The sequence below is a fragment of the Meleagris gallopavo genome, chromosome 22 (genome assembly GCF_905368555.1).
Source record: "Meleagris gallopavo chromosome 22, MGAL_WU_HG_1.1, whole genome shotgun sequence".
NCBI lineage: Eukaryota > Metazoa > Chordata > Aves > Galliformes > Phasianidae > Meleagris > Meleagris gallopavo.
The window spans coordinates 5,553,411-5,579,270 of record NC_139425.1 but is presented as its reverse complement, the minus strand read 5'-3'; the positions used below and the strand labels follow the sequence as shown (position 1 = coordinate 5,579,270).

Sequence of the window (25,860 nt, the reverse complement as noted above, 5' to 3'; positions counted from 1 at the left end):
ACAATTACTTCCTCAAGTTCAGACCTTTGTTAGTCAGCACAATAAACCCTTTTCTGCTCCTGGGATGAAAGGCACGCACAATGTTATCGCTGAAGCAGTGTATGCAGAATTGCTCTGTCTGTCCCCATGTTCATAGCAGCTATTTATTTCAGCTTAATGGCCTCCAGCTCCAACATCCATCCCAGCTTCAGCTGAAGCATGTATCGCTTTGGGAGAGGATTTGAGTAGAGCCATTTACTTCCTTTGAGGTGTTTGTTACACATGTCCAAATGTTGCCTTGATTCACTGTGAGATGATCATAGAATCATAGAATAGCTTGGGTTGGTAGGGACCTCAAGGATCATCAAGTTGTAATCCCCTGCCCCCGGTGATTTTATGGCCTGGGTTGTTCTGGTTGGTTTGGGCGCTTCCAATTTCAGCACTGGTGAGGAATGTCCTGAGCTTGTCTCCATCCAACTCCGTCAGTGCAGTGCTGATCTTCACCCAGCATCTGTCCCAGCCACAGCCACTGCAGCTTCAGTGCTGGGGAAAATAAAGCACCACGAGCCATGTGCTGTAGAGCAGGGAGATAAAGTGCTGCAGCCCCCTGCATGCTCCGTGGAGCTGCTTATGAACACACCAACACTGCTCCGCAAGTCACAGCGCTCCGAGGCAGAAAGCAAAGGGGTTTGACAGTGTGGCCTAAGTAGCCCTGTTTACAGAAAGTCTGACAAAACATGAGCCCTTGGCTTTATCTTTTCCATTTGGAAATAGCCACAAAGCAAATATACCTAAGGCATGAAGGGAGGGGGATTCATATTGACTTTAGAAAAAGCTGTTCTTTAAAAACAGGAACAAACCTCATCCCCGAGGTGTGTGCATGGGTGCTGGATCCAAAAGTGCTGTGCAGGGTTACAGCCTGCCTGCTAACCTGTGCCACTTCTGTGTGAACAAGTCATGCAGTAAACTGTTCTCTGTTAATTTTTTAATGCAGAATAAACAGGTCAAGAAATGATTAGCATGAGAATAAGTTGAGCTTAATCAGGAGAATCGGAAAAGATGAGAGGGAAGAGGCAAACCGGAGTTATCAGTTAACCATATGGAGAGGTTCTGCCTCCAAGAGTGTCCTCCTTCTGAAGCTCCCTACCTTTCCCTTCTCTAATTTAAATGATGAGCTAAAATTGCTGGTATAAGCACAATGGCAGCCCTTGTTTCACCTTCTTGTTTTCTGTGGTCGCCCAAATGGATTGCAGGTGATAAGGCTCCTACCTGGTCGCTACAGATGGCCGTTCCCATTCCGCCTTCAGGAAGGAAGCTGCTGAAGTGAGGGCTGAAAGGCACAAAATCCACGTTCAGCACATTGGAATGCTCTGCTCTGGTGCAAAAGTGGTGGGTGATCCTGGCAGAGCAGAGATACGCGTGGGCAAGGGGAAACGCAGCCCTCGGGACTGCTTGGAGTGGAGTTTGGTCAGTGGTTGGAGGATCTATATTCTCAGATAGGCAGGACTTTGTCCACAAACTGGAATTTGAAATTTCAAAGGGGAGTTTAAAAAAAAAAAAAAAAAGCAGAAGGGACCTTTGCATGTGTGGGGATGACTGTGCCACGACGTTCCCCTGGGACTGTCGTTTCTCGTCTGGTTCCTCAGTTCTGTGCTTCCCCACCTGCTTGCTTGGTGGAACAGCAGTGGCCTCAAAGGGCTGCCTGAAAAGCCCTGGCCTTGTTCACAGCTTTCCTGCACTAGAGATGCTTGAGATCCAATGAGACAAAGCCCTGAGCAGCCCATGATGCTCTCAGCAGGCCCTGTGTGATACGTGGGTAGAGACTCCTTTTAGGTCCCCTTCAACCTGAATTGTCCTTCGGTCCCACAGCATTCCATTGTGGAGGAGCCCTGTGAGAGGCTAACCCATCTGAAACCAGGAGCTAGCAAGCATGGTATACCGAATGGAATCACCATAAACACTCCATTAAATAATCTATTCCTGATCCTCATCTACTGATAAGCACCGATCTTATTTTCAGGGAATTCCCTTTTGCTTTGGATTAATTTGCCAAAGATATAAAGTGGAATTAGTGTCATGAGGTGCTATAGTGGAAAAAGACAGAACGATTTATTGCTCAGCTGATAAAAATCAAATATTCACTTAGCACAGAAGGCTGCACGTCCTGGGGCTGTAATGGCTCCTCTACAGCCATCTCCTGGCATAGCTGGAGGGTACAAAAAACATCTCCATCCCAAAGCAGCTGCGGCACATCGTGGTCCTATTAACTACTACATAGCTTGGTGACATCAGCAAGCTGTCCCCAAAAGCTACCGTGTGGAGATGTGGGATAGAGACGAGGGCTCCCAGCATCCAGCATAGTTTGCAGGCAGGGTCTCTGTGCCATGAGCCCATCCCCGGGGCAAAGGAAGTGCACAATGTCCTTCACCCCAGTGCTGAGACAAGGGTTTTGTGAGGGGGCACCAGTAGCAAGAAAATGACAACCCACACAAACACACAGACAGAAAGCCCTGCGTCCCTGCCTCGTGAGCCACCTAATGCTCCCCAAACTTCCCTGCTCCTTATCTGCCTCTTCTGCACACAGTGCCTCTCCGTCTTCTGTTCCTGGCCCTCTTAATCCTTCCTCCCTAGGAGCAAATGGCCTTATTTTGTCAGCAGGCTATTGAAGCAAAAGGGTTGTTTTGCTGAATGGAGAAAAACGGGCCATGCTTTTATGGTATTTTACTAGACACTGTGGCAAATCCTGCACATATTTGACCAAGTGTCTGTAGCATTTATCTAATCAAAGGGATCACCATGGCCTGAGCAGGGCTGGGACGGAGGTCCCTGGGATGAGGCCACTGCGGGGCTGTGCTCTGCCTCAGCACCTCCACCCTGGCGCACATCATTACAACAATTTTGGCTGAGGGCTGTTGCTGCCAAAGGGAAGAAGCACTGACCACACGAGTGTAGAGAGGCTATTTTCCCTGCAGAAAAGGATCGCTTACTGCCAGTCCCAAATAAGAAATCAGGAGCTTTCCCTCGCTCTCTGCTTTGCTCCTGCAGATCTGTAGCCTTAAGGTAAAAGTACCCCTTGGTACATGATGCTTTTGGGAGGCAAGGACTACTTGAACAATCCTCAATGCTCCTAAATGTGATAAGCAAATCATTGCACCAACAGTACGTATCGCTGCGGGGCCAAGGACCTCAGGGCCACACTGTGGCTAGGAGGGCTCGGGAAGCTAGGGCTGTGCTGGTGCACTGGGAAGCACAAACACAAGCAAGTTTGGAGCCCAAATTGGCAGCGTGTGGCCTCGGTCACCTGGTGCTGATTGTGAAATCAAGGGGAGGTTTTCAATGCAGAGCGAGCTGATGCTGAATCATTAATTGCTTGTTTTCCTGTGCCATCCAGACGACGCCGTTGGGTAATCAATTAAATCTTGCATTGTCATGTGGTGCAAATTGCACTGAAACTTGTCAGCCCTGCAGAGGGCAAGCAGGGGGCCCAGAGAGCCCCTGGGCGGGCAGGAAGGAAGCAGGAGCCCTGCTGCTTGCTGCTGCTCAGTGCGGTTCTGACACTAGGACCTGGTGATGCCAGTAGATGTGATGCAGCAGAGAGCTCTGCTTGGCTGAATTCATAGAAGGAAAAATCATGCTGCAGTGTCAAGCCCTGCTGCGCCATAAAACACCCATGAAACTTTTAAGAGGCCAAAGCTAGGCCAGGGTGTGCCCAACAGTGGGCAGCCCATTGCCAGGACAGCACAGCCCAGCTGTGCCCCGTGCAGCATGCCAGCCCCGCTCGTCCCTTCACTGTCCCCTCCATTGCGTGCCTGGCACTCAGGCATACCCTCACACCAAAGGTTGTTTAGGCACAGCTCAGGAGCGGGACCTGTTTATAGGGCATTCAGCCCCTGTAAAACTGGGTTTATAGGGAAGTAAAATGAGTCCTACGTTGTTACTTTGCATAGCAACGTGTAAATCACAATGCGGGTGCTGACCTTCCCTGGGAGGGAAAGGGAGAGGAAGGGAAATGCTTTGGAAGGGAGGGAGTGAGAGAAGGAGGGATCGGGAGCGAAGGCAAAGGGGAACGCAGAGGCAGGAGTGGGGTACAGACTTGTTCCCCAGACAGGGATTTTTCCAGCCCTCCCACCACTGGCACAGCCCAGCACCAAGGTCAACAGCCCCACAAAGGTGTTCCCTGAGTGGTGAGTGCTTCTCCCCGTGCGTTCCTGGGAGCTGGGATCAGCACTGCGCCTCGAGATGCAATCATAAACAGTCAACAAGAATCACTGCTGCTCCACCAAAAAAAAAAAAAAAAAAAAAAGCCAACAGCCACGCAGTGTTAGCAGTGGGTAAAATGATTAAAGATTAACCCCTGCCTCCACCCCTCTGAGAAGTATAGGCCTTGAGGCTAGCAAATCCTTTCAGAGAAATATTTGAAATAAAAGACAACAGATAGGGGACACAGTGAAGGCAGAGAGAGGCAGTAGGGCCAATAGCCTCGGACAAGGGAATCGGCACGATCTGGCCCGTGTTTGCCGATGATAATGCGCCTTTCCAAAGCCCTGATAGACATGGAGATGGCCGATTATAGCGCGGCGCTGGACCCGGCGTACACCACCCTGGAGTTTGAGAACATGCAGGTGCTGGCCATGGGCAGCGGTAAGTCCCCTCCGGCGTGATGGGGCGAGTCGGGCTGCAGGGGGACACGTCCCCAGGGCAGTCACTGAATGGCTTGGGGAGGGCGGGGGGCACGGCGGGGGTCCTGCTGCCCCCAGAGTGAAAGCGAGGTGGCTGAGAGGTGCCCTGGAGCCTAGGGATGGGATTTGTGGTCCTCAGCAGCCTTCAGCCTGAGCTGAGGGCAGAGGGATCTTGCCACTCCCAGGCTCCCATGGAAAGGAAAAAAAGAACCAGAAAGTGCCAACAAAATGCTACCCGTGGCTCAGCAGAAAATCTGCTTTCAGGCAGAAAGCCAGCCCTGTCCATGTAGGAGCAGCTGTAGCTGGATCTTCCCAACAGCAGAAAGCTGCTTGCTGCCTGGCCAGGGTTCAAATCATTCCAAAATGCACCCAAGGACTGCCCCAGGGTTGCTCTGAGACCACGGCCCTGCAGTGCTGCTGTGCAGGGGGAGCATGGGGCCACAGTGCTGCAGGGCTGGGGGTGGCCCAGGCTGGAAGGAAGACAGCAGCCCTGGCTAGGGGGAGATGGGCTCCCTCAGCAAGATGGGATCACACTGAACCCACTAGGACTTGCAACAGTGGCCCATCCATTAGGGAACGAAGGATTCTGCTAGATCAGATGCCCAGCGATAACAGGAGATTCCTCTCCAAGTCCCCCTAAAGTCTCTCTAAATACACAGTTAATGACTAAACTAAGCATGCTGCAGAAAGTGACCCCCAGGCCCTTTTTCCCCCTCTCTTCATGCCACCCTTTTCCCATAGGGCAGTACCAGCAGCACAGCTTTCCCTGGGATGAAACTCCGCTCCCCACGGAGCTGAAGCTGCACATTCCCCTGCCCAGGCCTGGCTGTACCCACCCCAAAGCCACCACCCCTTTGCCCCACCAGCGAGCAGGACCTTTAGGACGAGGCACAGCTCTGCTCCCAGCAGGGAGAAGCCAGGGGAGCTGCCCTGCACAGGGGCTGTGAGCTGGGCTCCGCTAGGTCCGGGGATTCTACAGGACTAGCTCAGGCACAGTGCCACATCCCACAGCCTATGGGCAGATGAGCCAGCTGGGTTATGGGGAACTGGCTCTGCTCTGCATGTGCCCAGTGCCTGGCAGGGGCAGGTGCCACACAAATTAACTATAACTCCAAATGAATAGCCATTAAACTCACTTCACCGCAGCAGCCAGGAGCCCATGTTTCTGGCATTATAAAAGTAAGCTTAATTGGAAAGTTATCCATTAAGAAATAATTCCATTTTTGATCAGCTCTTAGACCAAGAGGGTGTGATTTCTTTGATAACTTCTTTACCTATTTGCAGCATGAAACACAAGCTGCTAGGAAGAATTTATGTGAACTGTCACAGACAGATGAGCAGAGTGACTGGATATGGATTGGCTCTGTTTTCCTCTCTGTTGCAAAGTTCTACGTTTAGATGGAACTGAAAAACCTAACTTTCTTCCTGGAAGAAGCATCATCCAGCTGAGGCCTCTGGATGCAATCAGAGGAAAGCTGCTTGCTCTGCCCTGCAGGAGCGAGGGACACATGGGCCCGGCACTGAGGAGCGGAGGAAGGAGTGTCCTGAGCTGGCACAGGAACACAGCTCCTCAGCCCTGCAGTACAGCAGGGTGTGCCAGGCCCAGAGAGAACAAACTGTGACTCAGGAGAGCAATAGAGGAGGGATGTGAGGAATTAGAAAGAAAGCGGGCAGGGAAATGAGAGCTGCCACCAGAGCTGGAGGAATGCTCTGCATAAGCTCACTGCTAGGATCACAGCATGCACTTCAAGTCACTTGTACCCACACATCTGCATCAAGGGACAGCATGAGAAGGCTGCGTACCTCTTGCTGCAGAGCCCACTACAACCCCTTTCCTGCTAAGCAGAAACTAAAGTTGAAGCCCTACACCTGATGTACCAGCTTAGCCCTCTCCAACACACAGACCCCAGCCAGCAAAGACAGTCCCACCATCCTGGGACCAACCCTCTCAGAGCATTTATCCTTCTGCAGCCCCTCTCTGAAGGGAGCCAGGTGGGAGCAGTTGCAGCCCTCCTGGGTAAGCGTTAACTGCATCCCTGCCAAACCCAAGGGGGGTGTGGGGAGGGAGAAGGTGAGAGGGGAGATGAGGAGCACTGAGCTGTTCCACATAGCCCTGGGGAGGTCAGTGCTCACCCCTCAAAGTGGCTGCCAGGTCCTCAGAAGTGTAAGGTGAACATTCTCTGGGAGCCCCATTGGTTGTGCAATGCCCACCTCTGTGCTATAGGATGCAGGCTGGGTAATGAGCAGTGCCTGAGAGGTCCTCTTCATGATTCTGTCATGCTCTTAGCCTCTGTTGACCTGCTGATCTCCACTACTGTCCTTTGAGGTGGTTGCTGGGATGGATGTACTCCAGTATTAAGGTCTCAGAAGGTTTATATGGCTTTGTAGATCCTAGGTATCATTTGCAAATGGGATTTCCTCTGAGTCCCATGCTGATACAAGAAAATGTGCTTGGGAGGGGACAATTAGATCAACTGAATAACAAGCTGATCCCTTCAGCCTTGAGGTTTGTTTGGCTTGCTGGAGGGATTTTAGTGTAGGGCTTGTATGGTTTTGAGCCTTTCAGGTGTCCTCTCCTACACAGGCTGCTGCTATTCCCCACCCTCCCAAAAACACACTACACATGTCAGTCCCTTTACAGCTTGTAAGGACTGCGGGATGCATCTCATGTCCCATACTCTGGAAGATACGCAGCATACAGCCCTCTCCATGTTATAGTGCTGTCCTTTCTTTCTGGGTTGGCTCAATCAGTCCTTCTTTGCACGGTTAGTATTTGCCCACGAGTTCTCCAGCTGAAGCCATATGCAATTATTGTGCACCGATAGCCTCTTTCACTTGAAGCCTCTTTCAGGGCCGTAACACCATCACCTCACTATCAAACCAGCAGATCCAAGCTGTAAAACCTCAGCTCTAACTGCACCAACTCATTCTCTGGCCAAACTGCAGAGGCCCAAAGCATCTGCAAATCCCCCAGGAATTTTGGCTGTGCTTTGTGACAGCTGCAAATGGGTTTCTGCGTAGCCTGAAGGCATTGCTGGAGTCGAGCTTTGGGAAGAGCTACTTGCCCTGGCACACCAGCAGCATTAGCACATTCTAGATGCAATGACTTAGGATACCCAGAGCACCCACCATTGCTTGTGAACTGCTGCAGCTGCCCAGTTCTTTGGAAAATCACTGGAAAAGGAATTAGGAGATGTTAGCTGTCTGTCTCACTGTGTTCTTGCTGTGTCCTTTCCCAAGCAGACACATCTCCATCAGAAGCAGCCAACCTCAACACCTCCAACAGCATTGGGGTGAGTGCGCTGTGTGCCATCTGCGGGGACCGCGCCACAGGGAAGCACTACGGGGCTTCCAGCTGCGATGGCTGCAAAGGCTTCTTCAGGAGGAGTGTGCGGAAGAACCACATGTATTCCTGCAGGTAAGGACAGAGGGGGACAAAACAGCCCCAACAACTGTGCAGCAAAGCTGAGTTCTGCAGCATGGCCCTTCAATCTCTTCATATCTTCCATTGTCTTCCCTGACCTCATCCTCTGGCTGGAAAGAGTCAGATGCACAGAACAGCTCTTGCTCTGACACTTCTCTGGGAATATGCTGGTAATGCAGCATGCCCATCTCTGCGTGTCCCATGACAGGATAGGACAAGTATGTTGCTCGTACCATTCACACACTGTCCCTTATGCTGCTAGCACAAGGCCCTCGGCTCTGCTGTGATATGCTGCTTGCTGCTCTGAGCAGCTGAGACTGAGAGGTTTGCAGTGGAAAACAAGAATCCTCAGCTTAGAGTGTCAGAATCCTCTGACTTTTTGTGTGATCCACTCCTGACAGCCACTTGGTGAGTGTGAGTAGCAAGATCACTCTAAAAATCAGAGCGATAAGCTCCGGACTTAGCAATGTACGTGAAGCACACAGTTGCTTGCAACCCAGGGCTGTTTAGGATGTCTGCCCAGGAAGCCCCCTCCCCACAGTGGGAAAAGCCAAGGCTCCCAGTTCTCCTGACACCAGATCTTTTATGACAGTGCTTAAAGATCTGCTTTCTGGCATCCATTTGAACAAATCTTAGCTTAGGGCTTCCAAAAGTGTGTTACAAACAAGCCTTTTCAGAGCTACAGAATTCTCCATGGCTGGAAGCCCTTCCATAGATCTATATGCCTTTGTCTTTGCAAGGTTGATCAATCAGCAGCAAATTAGAGCATATTTGCAAGTGAAATTCATGCTGCAAATGGCTACCAGGTTTATGCTGCATACAGGAGATCAGTGTAATGCACCGTCATCTGCAATCGATGTGGTGATACAAGTGGGTAGGGAAGAAGCTGGGTGCTTGCCATCTCCTCTCTGAAGCATGGGCAGCTCAGAGCTGTTTGTGTGCCAGTGATGCCGTCCAGAGGTCAGCAGGAACCTCCTGGAGCCAACACTGCCTTGGAGAGATGTGGAGACTTCAGCCCACTTCTGCCCCTCTCCTCTCCTCTCTCCTCTCCTCTCCTCTCCTCTCCTCTCCTCTCCTCTCCTCTCCTCTCCTCTCCTCTCCTCTCCTCTCCTCTCCTCCTCCTCTCCTCTCCTCTCCTCTCCTCTCCTCTCCTCTCCTCTCCTCTCCTCTCCTCTCCTCTCCTCTCCTCTCCTCTCTCCTCTCTCCTTTCCACAGGCTCAGTCTCACTGCTTCTCACACCTCTGTTTCTCCCCAGGTTTAACAGGCAGTGTGTGGTAGACAAAGACAAAAGAAACCAGTGCCGATACTGCAGGCTTAAGAAGTGCTTCCGAGCAGGGATGAAGAAGGAAGGTGGGTGCCTTCCCCTCCCTGCCCTCAGCACAGACCAGCCCTCCCTCGTGGCAGGGCAGGGAGATATTAGCTGTTGCCATGAGCCCCGTGAAGGCCCAGCTGCCCACTTCAAGCCATACAGAGCCCTTGCACTCGGTTAAGGTTCCCAGCAAAGCATGCAGGACTTGTGTGCTTTCAAACTCAGTTCCAGGGGGCCTATTCAGATGCCAGCAAAGACAAAGCCAGGAGAGAATCACAGGGCCATGCCCATGCACCAGAACTGCCCCCTCTTGTACCCACAAGTCACATCCACAGCTTTCAGCTTGCTCACACTATGATGCATGAAGCTCAGAAGAGGTCTGAGTCATTCAGAAGAACTTTGGGAAAACTGCCGTGTCACCTACAAATCCATGTCTGGACAAGTGACTCCAGAAAAACACGCAGCAACCCTTTTGCCTCTCAGTTTGCTCACGTGGATGTAGGTTCTTGTGGGCCCTATGCAGAGAGCTGAGTTGTATCTGATACATCAGCCACAACAGAAAAGACCCAGAGCAAGGTGGAGCATTTCAGTTATCACTCTACCTGGGTTTGCATGGCCCAGGTGACCCCACTAACGTTCCTGCATCTCTGCCTCTGCAGACTTTCAGGTCCCCACAACCCAAACACAGTGGAGATAAATTCAGTCCCTGTTCAGCTCACAGCAGCACTCAGCATAGCAGGGACAACAGGGGCTGCCACTGGACCTGTCAGCTGGTGGCTCTGCTGGAGGAGAGACAAAAGCCCTGCTCCAAGGATGCCGGCCCGTGGAAAGGCCTCTGAGCAGGAACACTTCTCCCCTGTTACAGTAGATGAGGTGTTGCGAGGAACTGGGCTTGACTTTCTTGTAGAACACAGGAATCCTCCTCTCCCCGCAAAGCCCGCTCATCCCATGCCCAGAGCTTTGCTGCTGTCTGTTAATATTCAATAGAAGTTACATTAGGTGCATGACCAGCTAATACTGAGCAAACATTTGGAAAACATCATGGCGTGACTGAACTCGGGGGCCTGCTACTGATAACAAGCAGCATAACCTTGAGAGCTCCTATTTACAGCCGCTGACTGCAGGGCTTTGCTTCTGGCCCAGCCTCATTATTGCTTTTTATCAGGCAGATTTATACATTGAGAACGTATCAATCCAGAGAGCCGCCGGCCTAAGGAAGAGACTGTTCTGTTTCCCCTGCCATCGATCAGTACCTTGTTTGAGCAGATGGCTTTGGGTGACTGCCTTGGCCGTGGTGAGTTACGGCCAGCCCACAGCCCCGTGGCACAGAGAGGCAAATTCTGCACTTCAGCATTGCTGCTGCTTCAGACTCATGGCCCAGGCCCTTCTCTAGAGCACACCAAGCAGGGAGGCATGCTGGGCTCATACCTGCCTGGGACTCTCTACATTAAGGTATAAAGGCGCTCTGTGGCTCTGCACAGATGCATAGGAGCTATTCTGCATTTCCTCCCTTATTGAAGCTGAGAGAGAAGTTTGCAAACTGCACATATGCAGCACAAGAGCTTCTCAAATGCAGCTCACAGATGTTGCATGGACAGATAAAATAGCCGTGCAGATACCTGGCCACTTGATTTCACACATAAGCTTTGGGCTGCCTGTGTGAGCATGGCCAGACTTTCAGACATTCCCCTAAGAAACAGATCCTATACCTTGAAATCAAAATACCGAGAAACAGATTCCTTGAGATGAAACTCTCCCACTGAGCTCTGCAGGTTTTGAGCCAAGTGCTGGGGTTCTGAAACACCCCAGTCCCCACAAAACCAAGTATAGACAGTGTGAAAAAGAATGACCAAATGTAGTCAACTCCTGCAGGCATCATGTCACAAGCCAGACACAGCTGCACCTCTGCCTTGGCAGGCAGGGAAGCTGGGAAACTGCAGCTCAGGAAGTGGTCCAAAGCCTTGCGAAAGAGAACGCTATAAGGCTCTGATAGCTTTTGCTGTGTGTTTCCATGAGCAACCTGCATCTGTGCCAAAATCCTCTCTTGCAGCTGTACAAAATGAACGGGACCGAATCAGCACCCGAAGATCAAGTTATGAAGACAGCAGCTTGCCCTCCATCAACGCCTTACTGCAGGCAGAAGTCCTGGCACAACAGGTACCTCTTCTTTCTTCCTCGGCTGATACAAAGCATCAGGCACTAGGGCTGCTGAGTAGTTAACAGCTGAGTCTTCAAATTACCACCTCCTTCCTAAGCAATTTATCTGCCAACTCAACACTGGTTTTTCAAAGGCATTTGTTACCTGAAACCAGCCCTTCAGTGCTCCTGAAATTGTGCTGCACTAATAGCCAATGGTCTGTTCTGCGTTGGGGAGTCTGCTGGAAGAGAACTGGGCAGTGATTGCAATCCAAGGAGCTGTGACCTTGCACAGGCAACCTCCCTTCCCCAGCAAAAACTCCTGGTTTTTGGTTGCCTGCACAGTTCCACAAGGAATCAGTTTCATGCTTCTTTTTTTTTTAATGTAGATATTCTTTCCAGCGTTTGCTTGAAATTCCTGATTTCCACAAACATACTGCCAAAGCTTACTTCCTAGAGCATTCACTGAATGGAAAACAACTATTTAAAAATCCATCCCCTTGTCCTGATGGAAACAAAGATGGGTTCAAGCTGGAGTGACGGTCCATGTTCACATGGCCGCACAAACGGCCCCCAGGACAGGACTCCATTCTAGGGATGGCTGGAAGGACACCCCCTTCAAGGGGGGATATGCCAGAAGGGCTGCAGGCCAAGTCTCTACAGCAGTGGTATATCCAAGCTCATCCCGTGTCTCACTTCATCCTACACAGGTCCTAATGTATTTACATGCCCTCTGAAAATAACATTGGTGCTGCTCCCAGAGAGGTGAGATCGTGGGGTCTTGAGACCTACAAGGGACGGGCATTCCTGGGGCCCTGAGTCCTGTAGTGTACACGAGGTGGAGGGTTCAAGTGGGGTCTGCTGATAAAACTACAGCTATTGACAAATGTAGGGGAGTTGTTGCTCTCCCACAGAGCACAGACACATTCATTAAACAAGGCAGACTCCCGCATGCTAACTGGTAACTTTTGTATGCCTGGCTAATTAGAACAAGATACTGCTGAGGAGCTGTCTTCTCCAAGATCTTGGGTCACTCACTCAGGGTTTTATTTGCTAAGCCTTCCGGGGCTCTCTGATTAGGGTAATACATGGTGAGATTTTTACAATCTTATTTATTCAATAATATCTCTAGAGCTGGAGAGCTTCCAGGTAACGCAACCTGAAAAAAACCTCGGGTGGCATTTGGACTCCATTTCCTTAGGGAGGTGGCAGGGTCTGAGCTGGCAGGAACAGGACAGGAAGAGCTGATGTTGTACATGAGCAAAGAGGGCAGGCGGAGGGCAGTGATGGGGTTGAGTTAATTGCTTACAGAAGCATGAGGATAAAGTAGTGACGAAGGGCAAATTGTCAGATGAGCTGGGTGACCAGCTATGCATGGGAACGGGGTAGGAAGCTGATGCTTAGGTTTGAGATGTTCTTCCTTGGAGTGATGGTACTTGCAGAGCTCTTAGGTTTGTTCTTAATATGTGAAATGTCCCCGTCTGCCTCTGTGATCACAAATAATTCTCAGTGCAAAAACATAGTAATCTCACTGCTGGGGCCTGCTAAACACAGCACCCAAACCTTCCCAAGTCTGGGATTTGTCTGTGCTCTTGCTGAGGGATCCTTTCTCTCTTCCCAGATATCATCCCCAGTCCTCGTGATGAACGGAGACATCCGAGGGAAGAAGATCGCCAACATTGCCGACGTGTGCGAGTCCATGAAGCAGCAGCTGCTGGTGCTGGTGGAGTGGGCCAAGTACATCCCTGCATTCTGCGAGCTGCCCCTGGACGACCAGGTGAGCCCTGTCCCCCCACTTCACTCTGCCCTGGAGATGGCATTGGGAAGCAAAACGAGGGCTGAGACCTTCAAAGAAAATGAGCATTGTTTGCTCCCCTGTCGTGACTGCCGGCCTGATTGGGAGCAGCATCCATACAATGCCACCGCAGGCCACTTGATGTGCGATAATCAGCCGATGAGCACAGTGGTGATAACAGTGAGCTCAAGTTAGGTACACAATCAGGTGTGCGTTTTGTATGTATCTGCCAGTCAATTGTTTATTAATTATGGCTTGTGCAGCTTTGAAAACCTAAAGCGCTATACAAAATGATTAGGGTAGTGAGACTTAGCAGGAATTCTCGCCTAAGGTCTGCTCAACACTTAAAATCAAACTACTTGTCTATCATTCTTTCTGTTTCTTGACAGGGGATATGTTGCTACTCATTCTCCTACTGTGGAATTACTGAAACTAAACACTATTTTGCTCCCAAAGCAATAAGAAAATCTCTTTTCTGAGTTAAAAAGCAAGAATATATCTGCATTTAACACGAATGATAAATTGACATTTGCTAGTTTCCTAACCAGGGTAAACACCGTGGGTTTGAATTCCTCTGTAAAGTAACTCTGCAAGCCCTGAGGCAGCCTCAAAGAGATACAGGGAGGTTTTTGCTGCTAAACCCAAATGTCAGCGGTCTGCAGCAGATTTTACAGGACAGGGCTGTGCCCTGGCGTTTGAAGGGGATGGGCAGGAACATCACTTCTGGAGGCAGCCAGCACAGTTCGTGTCTCCCACAGGAAGGGATTCAGAGATTCCCATTTAGCCACTGTGCAGTCAAAAAATCAGCCTGGATCAATCTCCAGTCCTGTTACAGGAAGTGAAAGGATCCAGCTGGTCACAGAACCCCAGGCTGAGATCTTCAGTAATCACCCAGCAGCTCTGGGGACTTCAATGACTTTTTACAGCACTTGCTTCCCTTTTTTCTTTCTTTCTTTTTTTTTTTCCTCCATTCTGTGAAAGTGTTCCATTATTCAAAGCAACAGCTAGTCCACTAAACTCCTACGGCAAATGCAACTCAAAAATTATGAAAAACAAAATGGAGCCCAATGGCGAATGACATTTGCACAGCAAAGAGGCTGTGGCCTCACAGAGACCTGGGGCAGCACTGCATAACCTCCTGCATCCTTCTGCCATTTGGAACAGAGGCAGTAAAGCCAGTTAACAGCTCTGCAAACGACAGCAATTTCCACATGAGCTCATTTTACAATTGCGGGGCTGTCAGACTTTTCAACAGAAGAAAAGTGTGGCAGCCCCGCCATTGTAAAATCAAAACCTAAGGAGGCCGTCCGAGCCCTTCCCACAGGGGAGGAGGCGCTTCAAACTGAAGGAGGTCTTCTGCTGTGGTTATCCTGAGCTCTTCTCCTACAACAGGCAGTTCCCAAAGGGCTTTGGAGGGAAGACGAGCTGCATCAAAAGGAATTAATGACATCTACGCTTTTGAGGGTTTGAGTGTGAGAACAGAGACAGCAAATACTCAGAGGAATGCAGGGAAGACAGAAATGCCAGGGAGCAGAACAAAAATACACCAGCCCAGTCCCCAAGGGGCATGAGAGCTGGTCAAGACATGTCTGCTGGGAACACTGAATGTTGGGAAACGCTGGTACATTGCCACTGAAATACTGCCTGAGAATGAATCATCTCTGCCAGCACTTACATACAAAAGGTCACACCCAACTCATTTTTCCTCTGCACCAAAATGTCAAAGCGCTGGGCTTGGTGGGGCAAAGCCATTTCATTTCAAAGTTAAAGTTCTACATTGTTGTGTTACAACTTTTATATTTATCGTTAAAGTTCTACTTTGATGTGTTACAACTTCTATGTTTACCCTGGCTGAGAACAGGCCGATGTACCTCAGGCTGATCACCAAAAGAACAAATATCACTTAAGAGGGTTTTGCCACATTGAAGTAAATTACGTGAACTCTGCTCAAACAAAAAAACCCACAAATTTTATGCAAACAAAGCAGTGTTTCTGTTTCCTGAGCTTTTCTTGAATTTGTAACAGGCAGGAGAGCTCACCGTGAGGCTCCATTCCCCCATTGAGAAGTGCAGTATTTTCAACCTTCTCAAATTTTTGGTAGATGGGGAAGCTCAGTTTTGTGCAGCTCTGCTAATTACGAGCAGCTCAGCGAACACATCCACCCATGTTTGGATAGCGATAGAGAGAAGCTAGATTTTGGCATACAGATAAAGGCTCCCCAGCATCATGCATGCATAGCCTTTTTGCAAGGACCTTCACTCTGTTTATTTTGCATAACTCTTTTACATCCTCTGAAAAAAACAAGCCCTCTCTCAGACATCAGCATCTTTTCTAATCAGTGCTTTCTTCCCCAAGTGACACACTCTCCAGCCATTTCAAGCAGGGTAGGGCTTTGCTCGGCTTTGTCAGATGCTGAGAGATAACACACTGAGAAAGGGAACCATTCCCAACAGGACACACTTTTCAGAATCTCTCCTTTAATGTTTAATGATTGTTTTCTTCAGCAGAGGATCCTGGCTGGACATTAAGAGGCCTCTGTGTCAGGCTGTCCAATTGTTAACTTCTGTTTCTGCCCAAATCTCTGAAATTTTTAACTGAAGGAGAGCAAAAGATTCAGAACATTCTCAGGAGCCAACAGAGGGTATAAAATGAAACACTTCAATCATTAACAGCGGGGCAGAAAAACATCCCCTTGGCTTCCCTGGCCCAAACGCCCGTTGCTGCAGAAGGAGCGAGGTGACCAGAGGGTGACCCCAGCAGCCAGCAGATGGGTCTCCACGAGTGGGATTTCAGCAGGATGTGGGCGCTGCTCAGAGATAAAGCGCAAGCAAAACATCATCTCCCCTCACACGGGCACTTGGGGAAGAATCATTCCTGGCCCTCCAATCCTGGGCCACTGAACACAGCTCAACCTTGTGTCAGACACAAGGCTGACACAAGTAATGCATCCCTACTCTTACAGGTGGCACTGCTGCGGGCACATGCGGGTGAACATCTGTTACTGGGAGTTGCCAAGAGGTCCATGGTTTTCAAGGATGTCTTGCTGCTAGGTAAAGAGTGCACTTCTGCTCCCCACCAACTGCTTCTGCTAAGCTTCCCTGCCAGGCTAAAGGGGTGGGTGGCTCAGTGTCTGCGGGCATCCTTTCTGCAGGGTGGTGGATTGAGCCCTTCTCTGTTTTAGGGAGCCAAGCACAAGCTTTAGGTGTAGCTAGGCCTGGCTCACACTCACATCAATGACATGCTGCTGTGGCAAACACGGAGGACAGTGAACATCCACATCGCTCCTTTGGGTCAGCATGAGCAGGCAGTGGTATGGCTGAGAAAACAGCTCTTGCTCCTCAGGCAGCTTCTTCTTGCTTGAGTGATTCCCAATAGGTTGCTCTGGCAACTCAGATCATCATTTCTGGTGGGCCATGATAGGGATGGGACTGAAACAGAAACTTCTTAAGGCTTCCATTGTAAAATTATCTCAACATTTGTCCCCTGGATTTTGAACTCCTTGCTACTCTTATAAAGGCTTGGGCAATGCCAAGGTGATGGTCTCTGTGCTGCTTGTCCAAAGGGAATGACCACATCATCCCGCGGAACTGCCCTGAGCTGGTAGAGGTGAGCCGTGTGGCCATCCGCATCCTAGATGAGTTGGTCCTCCCCTTCCAGGAGCTGCAGATAGACGACAATGAATACGTCTGCTTGAAAGCCATCATCTTCTTCGACCCAGGTATGAGCCAGATTGCAGCAGGCAAGGGTTGCCAGCACAGGGAACAGTCTGTTATGCCCACTAATACTAACTGGAAGTTGTGGAAATGCTGCCTGATCTCCTCTCAGGCCCAAACTTTCTTAAAGGGAGGGGTGAAGTCAGTCCAAGAGGAAAACACCTGCTGCTGCTGACAGTACAGTATCAGACAGCTCGCCTCAGCCTGTGCCCAGAGCTCATGCTATCATTAAAGGACAGTTACTGGGGGAGCAGCCTGGATGGCTTTGCTCTGTGTGTTGTTTCAGATGCCAAAGGACTGAGCGATCCCTCCAAGATCAAGCGGATGCGGTACCAGGTGCAGGTCAGCCTGGAGGACTACATCAATGACAGGCAATACGACTCGCGGGGCCGCTTTGGGGAGCTGCTGCTGCTGCTGCCCGTGCTGCAGAGCATCACCTGGCAGATGATAGAGCAGATCCAGTTTGTCAAGCTCTTTGGCATGGCTAAGATCGACAACCTGCTGCAGGAGATGCTGCTGGGAGGTGAGTATGTGAGGGTCCTGCAAGAGGACTCTCAGTGCTCCCCAATCACCATCCCATTGGGGACCACATATCCATTGTTCTCCACCTGAAAAAGGTGGAGACTCGGCCTGTAAGCAGGTCAGCACCTTGACTTGCATGAAAATATCTCCCGTCAATTGCTATGATAACACAGACTACTCCATTTCTATTCCCCTGAAGAGCTGCTTTACTTTGCAACCCCCAAACTCCTGCCAGCCAGCTGTTTCTCTAGTCCTCCTCTGTCAGAAGAGAGCCAGCAAAACTAAAGGGTCTGAAAGATCAGCTTGACAGTGTGTCCCTGCCCTCCTGAGCTGTCTCTGTCTGCCACTGTGGCAACAAAAGTGATATGCACGTTTTTAGGTTCATCAAGTGAAACGCCACATGCTCACCACCCCTTGCATCCTCATCTGATCCAGGAGAACCTGGGAACAAACGTCATTGTGGCCAACACAATGCCTCCTCAGATGCACAATGGGCAGATGTGTGAGTATCACCAGGAAGATGGGAGCTTTCCGGTGTGTGTGGAGGTAGTTTCTACCTTGCAAAGAAATTTCAGTGCAAGATAGAGCCTCTGATCAAGTGTGTGAGAAATTCCTATGCAGAAAGGAGGGAAAGACAAACAGAGAAGTGGGTTAGATTAGATTAGACTAGATTCACTGATTCAACAAGATGTTCCATGTCAGACTGCAACTTTTACATAGCCCTTAAATTCAGGGATGAATGATCCCATCCAGTGCCTAATGAAATCAAAGGAAAGGCTCCCCTTCCCCTGAATGCCTCAAACATGCACTGCTTCCTCTGCAAAAGCACAAGAGAATCTGGTTCACCACTTAGGGCTACCACATGGAAATCTGGACTGAGATGAGCTCAGCTGGCCAAAAAGTGTGGCCAGCTTTTTGATTTAAAAGGCAGCAGCTCTCTTCATCCACTGCTCATTATTATGGCTCTTCCAGGACACCTACTTGCGTCTGCATGTGAGGGCTGCCAGGCAGCCAACATGCAAGCCATTAGGAGCTAGGGTTTAGCTAGAGAGCCTCTTTCTTGCTTACACCTGAACCTCACACAGACAAGACAAATCCCAGTGCCATGAGGTCTATTGACCCTCTTCTAATTTTGCTTTTCTCTCTATAGCTACTCCAGAAACACCTCAGCCATCTCCACCCGCAGGTTCAGGGCCAGAGCAGTACAAGCTGCTGCCCGGAGCCATTGCAACTGTGGCAAAACAGCCCACCTCCATCCCACAGCCTGCCATCACAAAGCAGGAGGTCATCTAGCAGCCCGCAGAGCAGCTGGCCGCATTTAGAAGACCATGTGGGAGAAAAGCCTGAGCAGACTCCGTCACTGTGAAAAAAGCCATCCCAAGGTCCTCGGGCACGAGCACACGGACTTGCTTATCGGACTAGCCCACCACTACCAAAAGCTGTCTTCCTGCAGCTACAGACAGCACATGCCACGGAGAGCCTTGAGTCACAGAACTAAGACTGAAGCCTTACTGAAACCACGTTCCTTGTAAGAAGGGCCAGACTGCTGCCCTTCCCAATTGGGAGGCTGCAGTGCCTGGCTGGGGACACTGCAGCTAGCTGTTCTGCCATTGCTACCTCTCAGCATCCATTCGGTGTACACCAGACCCTGTGAACAAGTGATCCTCCAAACCAGAAGGCTGTGCTGGGTGAAAGGAAAGGCTTCATTCCCACAGCTGTGCCGGTTCCCCAGGCTGCCCCTGGTGCAGCCAAGCTTCACTGAGGTGGGAGCTGCCCCAGGAGCACTGCTGCATCAAAGCGTGCTGGGGTTTGCCCAGCAGCACTGTCAGAACTGCTCCTCAGCCACAGCCCATCCCAGATCTTTCCTCGGTCACTCTCCAGCAAACCAAGCCCTCGGCCAGGTCTAACAAATCTTTCCAGCTGATACAGGGGCAAAGCCTGTCCCACCAAGATTCTCCTCTGTTTGGGCTCTTCTGCTTTTGGATGGGTTTTGCTGTTTCCTCACCTGGGGCTGCCCACCCCAGGCCTCAGAGGCAGCCACTGCCAAGCCCTTCACACTGCTGCCTTCTCACCACCCACATAGGGCAGCTGCAGCCTGTGGGTTCAGGAAGTGTCACCTAGCGGGATGGGGCCAGCCCTGCACAGGCTGGCTGTGGGCAGTGCTGCTTGAAAAACCAGCAGGCCCAGTGCTGCTTCTGAGCTGCCAGAGAACTGTGTGGTGCTGGTTCAGAAAAAGCAGGGGCAGGACATGTGAAAGGGAGAGAGCCTCACACATGGGCTGCCTCATGCCAGGGGATTTGTGACCAGTAGTTCAGTTCAGAGCCAGCTGAGGTATGTGTCCAGTTCAGTGCCACTCCCTTTGCAGAGGGTGAGTGCCTGATAACAGATTTATAGGGCTTCATAACAGGATAAGAATTCCTTATGGCTCCTCCAGATCTCAGAGGGTTCGGGAACAGTCCCCTCATAGCAGAACACTTCAAGTCCTGCTGTGAGGAGTGACAGAGGTCAGAGCCAGACCCCTGCAGCCTGTACCAGTAGCGCTGCCCCAGCAATATCCTGATCTCCTGTCTGCCCAGTGCTTTTGTCTAAGGCCTGCCAGGGCTGCAGCCTCACCAATACGACCTTTGGTTTACAGCCGAAATCAGGCCAGCGGCCTTCCTGGAGCTCACACAGCAACTTCAGGCTTTCCTTCTCACTCATTGCTGGCAGCACCGAGGCAGAGGTGCCAAGAAAACCTGGAATGAGTGCTTTTCATCGGAAGAGACTCGGCAGCAGATGTGCAGCATCTGTGCTCTGGAAAATCCAGCATGGAAGAAAACAATCCTGGTTATGCGCTGGGGCAGCAGATCTAACCATCCACAGACCATGTTCCTGATGGTCCCTGCCCCGTGGTGGGCACCCACAGCTGCCAAGGGGCCCAGAGAGGTCCCTGGGATGGATCTGAGCTGAGCCAGAGGAGCTGCAGATCCCTCCCTCGTTCGCCAATGCAAAAAGGAACCACCTCGCCTTGCACTGGTGGCATCCTGAGTATTGTATCGTCTCTCAGAGCTGGTGGCATTATACCCAGTAATTTATTGCAATGATGAAGCCAATCATTTTCTGTAAATTATTTTGTAAATCACATTGATTATTTATAATTGGGAAATTAAATGCAAAAAAACTTCACAACCAGGCTGTCTTTTCCAACCTCAGCAACCCCTTTTCCTGTATGCAGAGATACTCTGTGGGGATCCCTTTTGGATCATTTGCATGAAGCATTCCTCGATGCTGTACATCCATTTGTGCTGCTTACTGCCTTCCAATGGAAACAGAGGAATATTTCTTCACTAGAGTTGTATTCATAAAAAAAAAAAAAAAGAAGAAAAAAAAATCACAAAATATTTTCTAACTTTTCCCAGACAGATGGATTTCTTTCTTCTGGGAAGATTTATTTTAAATCATGGTACTCACCTCCCTGCTGGTACAAGCACAAAGTGTGTATGCATTGAGGAAAAAGCTCGAACAAGTGTTTGATGCTGCTGCCAGCTGCCACTGCTTCATGGCAATCTTAATGTTAGCTGGTGGCTGAGGCCTTGAGGCCATGTGTGCTGGAACCATAAGACTGAATGGCCAACTCAATTTTCATTAAAAAAAAAAAAACACACATGAAGAATAAATATTTACCTTCCATGATTCCAGAGAGCTTAAAAAATTAACCACACTCTGAGTGCCAAGCAATGGAAGCCAAAATATGTTATTAGCATTCTGAACCCATGCATTTTGAAGTCCTCATTGTATTTTAAAGGCCATTTTGGAGAAGTCTGGGTGATGATTCTGCTTTGGCTCACACACAGCCAACTACTGCAGGCAGCCAAAGACAGACTGAGCCTACAGGGCACAATGAGACAATAAAGTGAAAGTCAGCTCGTCTCCAGTCATAAAGGTTAAGAAATACACTGACAATTAGAGAAGGCTCTTAATGACCCGCTCTCTGATCACAGGAGCCTGTTCTCAGCTGCAGTATGCCCAGAAAGATAACGGGAAGAGAGGAGAAAGACCAGAGTGCTGCACAGATTAGGTCGGGGGCAGGACCACCATCCAGCTCTGACCCCCAGGAGATGCCCTGCACATCCCCCACCTGCTCCCCCGATGCAAAATCAGGGCAGTCCTGCCCTGGGGGGAGCTGCAGCCTGCACCGTGCACTGACCTTTGGTGACAGCTGTGTCAGTGAATGCTGCCAGCGGGTATGAGATGCAAAGCTATGCTTGAGGACTGAGTGGAGACAACACTTCATGTACACCTCCACTCTGAGGCCCCAAAGTAGTGCAGACCTTGAATAACACTCCCTCAATACGTGCATTCCCTTCCCTGGCTGAGCAGCAGAGCCCCAGTGCCAAGGCTGAACAGGTGGCATTGCAGCAAACACAGTGACTGAGTGGCTGGGCCAGGCAGAAGAAGGAAGAGATGTTAGTTCCTCACCATGAATGTGAAATTAAACCCAGGGCTCCCCTGCCTGCCACAGGAACCCTGTGAACCACAGTTGGGTTTATGCCCTAATAACATCATGTAAGCAATATCAAATCTTTGAAGCAATAAATTCTCCTGGATCCCTTCTTGTGAACTACTCTATCAAGGTTGCCCTTTACCTGGTTAATCTTAAATCAGTGCAGTCCCTACAGAAGGTTTCTCACTGCTAGTTTCAACTCACTTGAAAATAAACCCACAATGTGCCCCAGAGACAACCTTGTCCTTACGTGGGATCCTCAGCCAGAGCCCTCACCCCACCTGTCACTCCAGCCCAAAATCACAACATGGCACTGCCTTACCACGCATGGGCTGTGTTTTATCCTCTGCAAAGGCAATGTCCCATGTCACAGGAGATGTCCTCCATAAAGACAGTTGCACTGGCCTTTAAGACAACTATTTGACATTGCTTTTGGGGAGGAGAGCTTTTTACTGTCCTCTTCAGCACTGCTATGTGAACTAAGGACGTTATCCTGGGGATCAGAATCTCCAGCTGCAAGATATTTTCACGATGTTCAAGCAAAGATCTGCAGAAGTGGTATTTTTAGGTACCCTGGCCACTAAGAAATGCATTCTTTTCATATTCCTTATATAACCCTCATCTGAAACAGCCAACAGGCTTTGGAGCCTTTTCTGCAGCTTTCGTATCTCGGTGGAAAGAAACAAACAACAGAATAAATAAATAAATAAGGCAAATGAGTTTTATCTCTGACAAAAGCAACTATTGCTGCTATTAAACTTGCAAGTGCACACACAGGCACAGATAGCCATGAAAAACAAGAGGCGGGAGGGACAGCTCAGCAACGTGGCACTGCTGAGCCAGGCAATTCCGTGTGCCAGGCTGTGCTTCCTTCAAGGCTGAGCGCAACAAACACCAACCAGTTTGGGGATGCAGGCCAGGCACTGCACATCCCCATTCCACACCAAGAAACCGGAGGAGGAAGGGTAAGCTGTGGGTACGTTTAAAATCCCTCTCCCCATTCCTAATTAAGGTGTGACCCTGACAGCCATAAACACGCCTAGCACCTGAAGAATTGCCAGCCAGGCCAATAAACACAGCAATATAGTGTCAGCTTTGTTACATGCGGAACAAGCAGCACAGCTCAGCACAAACAAGAATGCAGACACTTCCTTCAGCTCACTGTGTAAGGGGCTGCTGGGGTGAATGGTGTGCGCTGCTCTGAAGAGGTGAAGAGCACTGGATCTAAGCTGTGTCTTGGAAAGAAGGACTGTTTGGGAATTTTATTTCTGATGTTAGATATTAGGGAAAATTTCTTCTCCAAAAGAGTGGTGATGCAGTGGCACAGTTGCTCAGGGAGTGCTGGGGTCACCATCCCTAGAGGTGTTCAGGAACCGTGGGGATGTGGCACTGGGGGACAAGGCTAGGGGGCACGGTGGGGCGGGAGGGGGTTGGACTTGGTGGTCTTACTTGTCTTTTCCAATCCTAATGATTCTATGATGGCAAGGCTTCCTCTAGCTTTGGACTTGCCAGGTGTGCTGTGACTGCTGTCAGCTCTGAGGACGGAGACCAGCTATGCTGCAGGACCTCAGCTGTGGGAGATGACACAGGTACACAAACTGCCTTCCCACTGATGTAAGGGCTTGTGATGGCTACCTGGCTGAAAATCTCAACAGCAAAGCACTGGTCCAATCCAGTGAGAAGCAGTGCTTCCTTCATCTGGCCTCCACCATTTTCAGACTGGATTTTGCAGGATGAAATCCACGTGCTCCTCCTACTCTCACCTGTGCAGCACAGGTCCTTGAGCAGCACTCACAGCCCCACAAGCACCAATCCTGCCAGGCACACATCCTCATGCAGAGACAGCTGCTGTCCTTCCGGCGTGCAAAGGCACTGGGAAACACAACAGAAGATCAGGCAAATGCTGTCTCAGTTCAGAATAAAATTAAACTACAGAAATCCCACAATATTTAAAACACTCAGAGGCCCCACAAAGCACATTCCTAACCAAGGCTTTGCAAAACCATTCCTAGTCTCAAAGTTAATGAAGCCAAAGAGGAAAGCAGCCTTCTCAAACCCCGGGTGAGGCTGCGTGCCTGTGTCACACTGTGTGTCTGACCACCACTTGTTCCCATGACTTCTGGGTGTGAGGTGTCTGCCCGCACACAACTGCTCCCATGGCAGATGTGACAGATTTGCATGCATTTGCATAGTGCAGCCTGTTTCCATTGCTTTGCACGCACCTCTGGCCTGCTGCACGCATCGGCAGAGCACGTGCAGAGCAGAGGCAGAGCCCTGCAGAGGGTACTGCTGCAATAGCAGGCAGTGCCTGAAGCCCAGGGATCAGAGCCCCTCTTGGCCCGAACTGCTCACAGATTATCTTTATTACCGGACTGTTATGTTTGCTCAGTTTAGAGATTTAATATCAGTTTAAAGGCTTCTCTGCTAGCAATGCTGTTTGAAGTCATGCTCACTATTGGGTCTCAGCTTGCCAAGACTGTAAAATGTTTATTGCTAATGGTGGAAAAGCTTAAAGAAGCCAAGATAACTTTCCCAGGCTGGGCATTAAGACTGTTTGGATAAGTAAATGAGTGAAGAGTACTACACGGACTTCATTAAATATCAACCAACACCAACAGCCACCCATTTATAACACAACGGCAGGGCAGGAGCACTCAGCAGCAGCAGAGCTGAGAAAGGCACCAACCGGGCAATAGGAGAGAGGAAGGCCGGGTCCCACAGGCCCAGGCATGGCTCCAAGGCCAGGCTGTGCTGAACTGCTGGTCGAAGCTCCTGCAAAGCGTGGCAGAATCGGAGCCGACGAGGCAGGAGCTAAGTGCAGCCCCCTGTCAGCTGGGGAGGTGTGCATGCACACAGTGCAGAGCATCCCGCCTCCTGCAGCCACAGGTAAGGAAAGGACTCCCCAAGTAGAGGAGGGCTGCCTGGATGCCTGTGTCCATTTTTTAGCTCTCACTTCCTTATAGATGTGTTTTGCATTTACTGGTTTCTAACCACAGGACAGCACAGCACTCACAGTACTAATTACAGAAACTCTCACCACCACTCCTGTGGTATCACAGCCAGTATCTCCAGAGCTCCCCCCAAGACTTGGCTCCGGGCTCAGATCCTCCCATTCACCACCCGCTGCTCTTGGAGTTCAATGCTCTCCATGTGAGGAGAGCTCAGACAGGAGCTGCTGTGTTTGGGGACTGACCCCAAATTACGTTCCATCTCCAGTCCTTCACTACACAGTGTTCTCATTTCTGCTTTCCGTCCTTATTCTCTTTGTCTTATGCCAGCCTGTCCCTATCCATCCGTCAGCCACCCACACCTACTCCCCGCTACAGCAGCAATTAACCAGCTCCATTTGGACCGACCGATCTCCCTTCTGTCTTTGGGAAGCAAATTCCACCCCACTCTCTGCACCTACAGCACAAACCCCAGCTCGCAACTCCGGCATTCTCCATTTGGCGTTTTTAAGCCCCTCCTCAGCCCAACCCGACCTGCTTCTGATCTCAGCACGGAGCCGGAATCCAAAACAGCTGGGAACATCCCTCATCCCGCTGCCTAAGGAAGGCGCACAAAGCACCGACACATGGCCCTAAATGACAGCACCCGCGCTCCCTTCTCTTGGCATTCTTTAAATAATAAAATGAAATGAAATGAAGTAAAAAATAAAACAGAGCGCGACCTCAGGCGCTAAGGAGGCAGAACGGCTCCGGCTCCGCTCCCGGGCTCCCTCTCCCGGCTGAACGAGAAGCGGGCAGCGCCGGCAGCGACCTTCGCGTTACGGGAGCGATGGATCGGGGAGCGCCCGAAGGAGAGCTGCGGGGCCGGGGAA

General features: G+C 50.3%; 1 protein-coding gene and 2 long non-coding RNA genes across 7 annotated transcripts in view; 1 reads left to right on the top strand and 2 right to left on the bottom strand.

Moving 5' to 3' along the window:
* LOC116217378 (uncharacterized) overlaps positions 1–1,688 on the bottom strand; it is a 29,287-nt gene extending 27,599 nt beyond the window's left edge. The window contains exon 1 of the long non-coding RNA XR_014887807.1: positions 1,249–1,688. This is a non-coding gene — a long non-coding RNA (uncharacterized LOC116217378). The remainder of the gene's footprint in view (positions 1–1,248) is intronic.
* The window catches only part of HNF4A (hepatocyte nuclear factor 4 alpha), a 29,577-nt gene extending 8,852 nt beyond the window's left edge, over positions 1–20,725 (top strand). For 2 of the 5 annotated variants that reach the window (XM_085241918.1, XM_085241917.1), the window contains exons 2-10: positions 7,899–8,076; positions 9,338–9,432; positions 11,442–11,548; positions 13,149–13,304; positions 16,285–16,372; positions 16,885–17,040; positions 17,322–17,558; positions 17,937–18,059; positions 18,708–20,725. In XM_085241918.1, the coding sequence (XP_085098044.1) occupies positions 7,899–8,076; positions 9,338–9,432; positions 11,442–11,548; positions 13,149–13,304; positions 16,285–16,372; positions 16,885–17,040; positions 17,322–17,558; positions 17,937–18,059; positions 18,708–18,850 (1,283 nt within the window). In that variant the 3' untranslated portion in view covers positions 18,851–20,725. Of the gene's footprint in view, positions 1–4,357; positions 4,621–7,898; positions 8,077–9,337; positions 9,433–11,441; positions 11,549–13,148; positions 13,305–16,284; positions 16,373–16,884; positions 17,041–17,321; positions 17,559–17,936; positions 18,060–18,707 lie in introns of those variants that run through there. The other 3 variants (XM_003211980.5, XM_019622152.3, XM_085241919.1) reach the window with 3 other exon arrangements.
* Positions 14,585–25,844, bottom strand: LOC146542955 (uncharacterized). The gene is made up of 2 exons (XR_014887808.1): positions 25,711–25,844; positions 14,585–23,912 (listed from the first exon to the last, which is right to left on the bottom strand). It is a non-coding gene; the product is annotated as an uncharacterized LOC146542955 (long non-coding RNA).
* Between the last annotated feature and the right edge of the window lie 16 nt (positions 25,845–25,860).